Source organism: Glycine soja, chromosome 8 (genome assembly GCF_004193775.1).
Source record: "Glycine soja cultivar W05 chromosome 8, ASM419377v2, whole genome shotgun sequence".
Classification (NCBI taxonomy): domain Eukaryota; kingdom Viridiplantae; phylum Streptophyta; class Magnoliopsida; order Fabales; family Fabaceae; genus Glycine; species Glycine soja.
This window is the reverse complement of record NC_041009.1, coordinates 6,466,300-6,472,961: the sequence shown is the minus strand read 5'-3', so window position 1 is coordinate 6,472,961 and position 6,662 is coordinate 6,466,300. Positions and strand designations below refer to the sequence as shown.

General features: G+C 29.5%; 1 protein-coding gene across 1 annotated transcript; it reads right to left on the bottom strand.

Moving 5' to 3' along the window:
- Nucleotides 1-1,263: 1,263 nt before the first annotated feature.
- Nucleotides 1,264-4,296, bottom strand: LOC114424681 (gibberellin 2-beta-dioxygenase-like). The gene is made up of 3 exons (XM_028391539.1): nucleotides 3,696-4,296; nucleotides 2,685-3,054; nucleotides 1,264-1,628 (listed from the first exon to the last, which is right to left on the bottom strand). The coding sequence occupies exons 1-3, from the start codon at nucleotides 4,091-4,093 to the stop codon at nucleotides 1,359-1,361; spliced, it is 1,038 nt and encodes a 345-aa protein (XP_028247340.1). The 5' UTR covers nucleotides 4,094-4,296; the 3' UTR covers nucleotides 1,264-1,358.
- Nucleotides 4,297-6,662: the final 2,366 nt, after the last annotated feature.

Below are 6,662 nucleotides of genomic sequence, written 5' to 3'. Positions count from 1 at the left end.
CTCTATACTTCATGAAAAAAGGTGTGAAATAGTTTGAGAACGGTATTGTTAAAAGGAGTTAGTTACCCAAGGGAATTGTTAGAAATCATCAGAAAGTAGATTGTCATTTAAAAAAATTATATTCAATACGATAAAAGAGATTATAATACGTCAAGATAAAAGGTGTTAGAAGTATATCATTACATAAAGTAAATTGTCTTATTTCGAGAAGTATTTATGTATTCAAATAAAGGTGAAAGTATTATTTTCTGAAAGAAAAAAGGTGTCAAGTAGATTGAGAAACAATGTGGTAAAACGGAATTACCCAAGGTGGTTGTTAGAAGTTATGAAAAGGTAGATTGTCTACTAAAATAGTTATATTCGACAAGATAAAGAGAATTATAATACGTCAATAAAGGTGGTAGAAGTATACTTTTACACAAAGTAGACTATCTTCTGTCAAGAAGTATTTATGCATTCAAAAGTGAAAGTATTATTTTATATAAAAAAGTGTCATTGAGAAACGGTGTGGTAAAAATGAGTAACTCAAGTTGGTTGCCTGAAATTATCAGAAAATAGATTGTCTACTAAAAAAGTTATATTCTACTCACGATAAAGGAGATTATAATGCGTCGAGATAAATGTGCTAGAAGTATATTTTTACATAAAGTACATTGTCTTATTTCGAGAAATATTTATGGGTTCAAAGGTGAATGTATTATTTTCTGAAGAAAAAAAAAAGGTGCCAAATAGATTGAGAAATGATTTGATCATTTTTTTTTACTCAAGATGATCGATAGAAATTATCAAAAAGTAGATTATCTACTAAAAAATTAAATTCGACATGATAACTAAGATTATAATACGTCAAAATCAAGGAGTTTGAAGTAGACTCTTACAAAAAATATATTGTCTACTAAAAAAGTTATTTTCAACACAATAAAGAAAACTATAAGAACAAAGTCTCATATATTATAAAAATTCTACCTCCAACACCTTTATCTAAACGTATTCTAATCCTAGTTTATAAGAGAATCTACCATATATTAAGAACAAAGGATCCATGATATCATATTGTTTATAAGAACAAAGTCTCATATATTATAAAAATTCTTATTTGTTAAATTATAACATTGAATAATTGAATTCCACGATCAACACTACCATTATTTTGATTAGTTCAGCATGTAATTTTTTTTATACTAATAGTATATAAAAACTAAACTCTTTTTTTATTATCCCGATTCTTAAGTGCAGTTAAAAAATCGTACACACATTTGGGTGGCAAAAGAAAGTTTATTAAGTATGTAACATAAGACCACAATGGAGATTTGTCACTGTGGCCTGGAGTTGCATTCATTCACTATGAAATACTATATTCACAATGGAGATTTGTCACTGTGATCAGCAGATTTATCAAAGAGACTAAGCCTATTATCAGAGAGTTTTGACTTGTATGCAGCATTCTTGTATTCCAGCCATGTCAACTCTCTGTACAAACTCTCTTCTTCCCTTGACACGAGTGAAGGTAAAGGTGCAATCTTTTCATTTAAAGGTGGTCCTCCAAAGTAAATCATTGAAAGTCTTGACATGCTTGAATCAACCAATACCCTATGCTTAACACTTTTAAAGCTTCCATTCGTCATCACCTGAAATGTATACAAATTTAATCAGAAAAACCAAAATGAATGCACAAACAAGAAAAATACTATATATAGCAAGTAACCAAATATCCTTAATTCGGTGAAAACTCCCAGATGAAAATATTTTGTAACACATGGACATAAGCACTTCCATGCATGCAGGCTGATTGCTGAGGTAAAGAAAGTGGGAGAAAAACAACAAACCAATTGCTGATAGATTATGAGGAAGAAGATTGACTTCTAGGGAGATAGAAAACAATTTTGTTTCGTCCAAAAATTAATAAAAAAGAATTGTTTTCATGTAACTTGATATTTTTATAAAATTATTTTACTTGTGTTAAAGTTATATTAATTATTTTCAAATATCAAGAAATCATTGGTTTGAGTGGTTGTGGATTTAATTCTCTTAAATAAGATTTCGGGGTTGAGTAATGTGGATGAAAAAAACATGAAAGAAAAAATCATATTAAAAGTGATGAGTCAGATTTTTCGACAGAAATTAATTATCAATAAAATAGGTATATACTTCACAATAATATGATAGTATAAAAAATATTATTTTCAAATATATTTTCATAAATTTTTTTTATCTTTAAAATACATATATTATTCTACACATTTTTTATATAAAAATAATAATATAAACACTTAATACAAATATTTTTCATCACAAACTATTATATATAATAAATTTATTTTTTTAATAATTATATTAAAAGTCACAAAATATATCAATAAATACTTTTAAATAAATGCCAATGAATTTTTTTTAATTATTTTTCTCTATTAATTTCTTCTCTAAAACATGTCTTTTCACACATTAATTTCTCTATTTATCACCTATACATTTTATTCCATTACTGTCTCTTCTTATCTCTTTCTAATTGCAAAAACAATGATATTCATAAAATCATTTTCTCCTTATCCTATTCTTATTCTCCCACGTTTTCCTTTCTTCTAATTCCATTTTTATCTTCTAAAAAAAAATCATAGATAGGAGAAGTGTTAAAACGTGTACCAAAATAAATAAAAAAAATATTAAAACAATGTTAAAATGTGTACCTGCAAGAGATCACCAACGTTGATGAAAAAGGAAGTGTGATCAGGCTGGATTGAAGCCCAAGTAGTCCCATCTCCATCTCCATCTGGGAGACATATTTGCAGTCCTGATGTGTTGTTGGATCTCAGTACAGATATTATCTGTGGGTCTGTGTGTTCTCCAAACCCAGTCAAATTTCGACCACTCAAAGCTTCTACCTTAAGCTCTGGACATTCTGGGTACCGGTTCATTCTGAAGCAACTATCGCTTCTCTCGTCCCTTATCATTCTGCTGAACACGTTCCTTGGTACTATTTCCAACCCATCTGCCATTAGCTCCAACGCTTCACAGCAAATCTTCTTCACTGCCCCTATGTATTCCTCCACTCCACACCTGCCAAGTTTAATCATAATCATATCATAGTCACATTATCAGATATACCCCATAAGAAAATAAATAATGTCTAACTTTTTATCATATATATTTCCTCCGTCGCATTATATCTATAAGGATGGGTCCTAAATCACGTTAATAAATTAAGCGGTGACCTAAGAATGAGAGCCCATTATTGCATTTTTCTTCAGTTATGTATCTCATTATTGTGTGTAATAAAAGAGAAGAATGTGTGTTTTCCCGAACAACTTTTATTGGCAAAGAAAACACTCTCAAAGTCTTGAAAAAAATCTGCAACGCCAATTTTGACTGCAATTTCATGGTTCTTGGTGTCAACTGCTATCGATCACATGCATCAGTTTCATTTGTCAGTAATTTCCCTCAAAAATCAAGAACTGTGACAAAAACCGTGACACCAGGACGGTTCAAAATCTTGCTCTTCACATTGTGAGAAAATACTTATTTATAAATACTGTTAATGCAACTATAATTATAGAGAGAGAGAGGAAAAAGCTAGCAGAAATTATGGCTCAAATTACAGTTTCAGACCATTTTTTAAAACTTAATAAAAGAAAAGAGAACAAAAACAAACCAGGGGACTCTGTTTTGAAAAAAATAAAAAAACTATATATATTAATTACCTGAACATTTCTGGGTTTTGTTCAAAAAGTTGAAGTGTTTTGGGGGAGATAACATCAGGGTTGGTGTTGAGGAGTAGATACTCAACCCAACCCAGATCACCGTTGGTGCCAATTCTTTTGCTTCCATACCCATAAGGGTCAGGAGGACCAGCCTTGTCTTTCAGAGACTGTGGCTGCATGAAGAACTTGAGCGCTTCATTCTCCAAATGGGTCATCAACTCCAACGGCACGCCATGGTTGACCACCTTGAACAAACCGAACTCTTGACATGCCTTCACTATGGTCGTCTTGGCCTCGGGGTGCGTGAGATCAACCTCAGGCACCCCTATGAACGTGCTCTTGCATGTTTTCACGAGAAATAACTCGTTTAGTGCTGATTGGTGAGAAAGAACAACCATGGTGTGGTCTTATATATATTACTAGTTGCTACCACCGAAAGGAACACTAAGAAAAGAAAAGAACTTTTTGAGAGAGAGAGATGGAGAAGAGTATAATGAGAAAGGAATGGTATGAGTTGTGGTTTAAATGAAGAAATTATGGGTGAGAATGAGAATGAAGATGCTGATGCTAATGCATGAAGGTTGAAGGAAAAAGAGGTGTTACGAACTATAGAGATAGCCATCTGACCCTCATTGTTTTCGTGGCATTTATTCTATCGACAGAGAAATCTAAATCTAATTCTCTTCTTTAGAAAAACATAATAATTCATGTATTGGTTAAGAAATTCAAAATATATATATTTATTATAAAAATCATATAAAACTATATAAAAAAATTATAAATAATATAATTTTATATATTTTAGTAAAAATATTTCTCATTTTAATTAGTGAACAAATATCTTAAGAATATTGATTAATATTTTTCATGTTTATATATTGTATAAACAAGGAGACATTATTAATTGCATCCACACTATTAAAAATATTTTAATATTTTTCTCCTTTTTAACGTTATTTTAACTTCTTTTAATTTATCAAAAAATTAGAAAAATGTATTTATAAAGTAAATCTAATTTTTACATTAAATTAAATGCATACAAATATTTTATATTATATTATTATCGAATCATGAATATTTGCATATGATAATTTTTTTAACTCTTATAATATATAATTATAATAGGAATAACTTTTAATTAATTGTCCGTATTGAAACTTCTGACAATAATATACAGTATTATATTTTATATAAATTCAGGGGAATTTAAATAAAATAAAATGATACTGATGATCCAAACTATATTGAATTTGAGAAGAGAGAGTGCAATATGTTGTATGTAAATACTGTTTCAAAAAGCAAATTCAATGGATTTGGCCTATTTTCCAACGTTCCAACATCACTTTAGTTTCACTAATTTATGAAGTAACAGATAGGATAACTTTAAATACATTAAGGGAGGATAATCAGGTTGTTGATTGTTTAGCAAACTTTACTCACTCTCTATAATATGTTGATTATGTTCCTTCTTCTTCTTCTTTTTTTTTTTTATTGTAGTTTTGGTTAATTTAACTGTTACTGCTTTTCTGCGGGGATTTTAGTTGTTCTAGTAGGGTTTCTCCCTTTTGCTTTCACAAAAAAAAAGGTAAGTTTTTATTTTTCGTCCCGAATATTAATATAATATAGAGCAGTACACACTTACGCGTCCTATTTTAATTCCCACAAAATCATATATTTTTCTCATAGGCTCGTACACTTACCAAAAGATTTCATAAGAAATCGAAATCAAAATCAAATTAATTAAAATTACTTACTTTGTCAAATAGTTCAATTGAGTGATATTATTAATTGATTGAAATTTTTTTCAATCAATTAAATTTAATAAAATGAAATATTTTTAAAAATTATTGAATAAATATGTTTACCAATTAGATTCAAACATTTTATATTTTTTTATATCTGATTTGTTTTTTTTATCATTTTATATTTCACAAAAATACCCTTACGAGATATTTCCTAATTTTGCAACAAAATCTAATCACTTTCGAAGGGTTAAGGCACCACATTTGCCTTTCTGAGATAGTGACGGTACAGTGTTTAATGCAGAGAAGCAATCGAATCAATTTACTCCAAGAGAAATAAGTAGTCAATTCAAGAAGATTCTTTCGACCTTTTTAGCAAACTTATTAATTTCTGTACAAGAGGAAGTCAACTTTGATCTACAACTGCAATAAAACATGTTGGATACTAATATCTGCAACTGCTAAGGCTATATGACTAATAATATCTGCAATTGATGACAAACCGACCATCCACACATCTTTCAGCATAGCTTTTGAAACATGATAGAAATGGACTCTCAAATTTGTTTTCTATTATTAATTAAAATTTATGTGAAACTTATTAAAGTAGGCAAAGTTATCACATTAATATACAGGATATTAACAGCAACCACCTGAAAAGAATCCTCCACCTTGATACCAAATAGAGTGTTTCTTCTATATATATTTATCTTTAACCTGTACACAAGTTTAAAAGTTTTTCATATTCACCACCCTAACTAAAAATTTATCATCTGCATGCATCTAAAGAAATATTGCATACCTCATTAACTGAGGAAAGTCAATAAATTTTCCAAGAGAAAGGACATTCTCTTTCAAACCACACATTAATCCTTCTACAATTATGAGAAAAAGAAAGGGAGACAAGGGACGCCCCTTATTATATTGCATGCACGTGTCATCTCTACATAGTAAGATCAAAGGAGGCTTCACATAATCTCAAGAAACTAAGGGAAAAAAACATTTGTAGCCATGCATGCGCAATTGTGCATGTTTCACTGTGACCCCTTAATATCCGCAGAAAAGCTAGCAATCATAACATTAATATACATATAATTAAATACTCTTATCATATCACAATATAGCAAAACCTATAAGTGAGTGTGAATCCCTCACAGCTAATGATTAGTTCAAAAATAGGTACATATAAATACATAACAATTTTTTTTTGGAATTATTAAGTTGG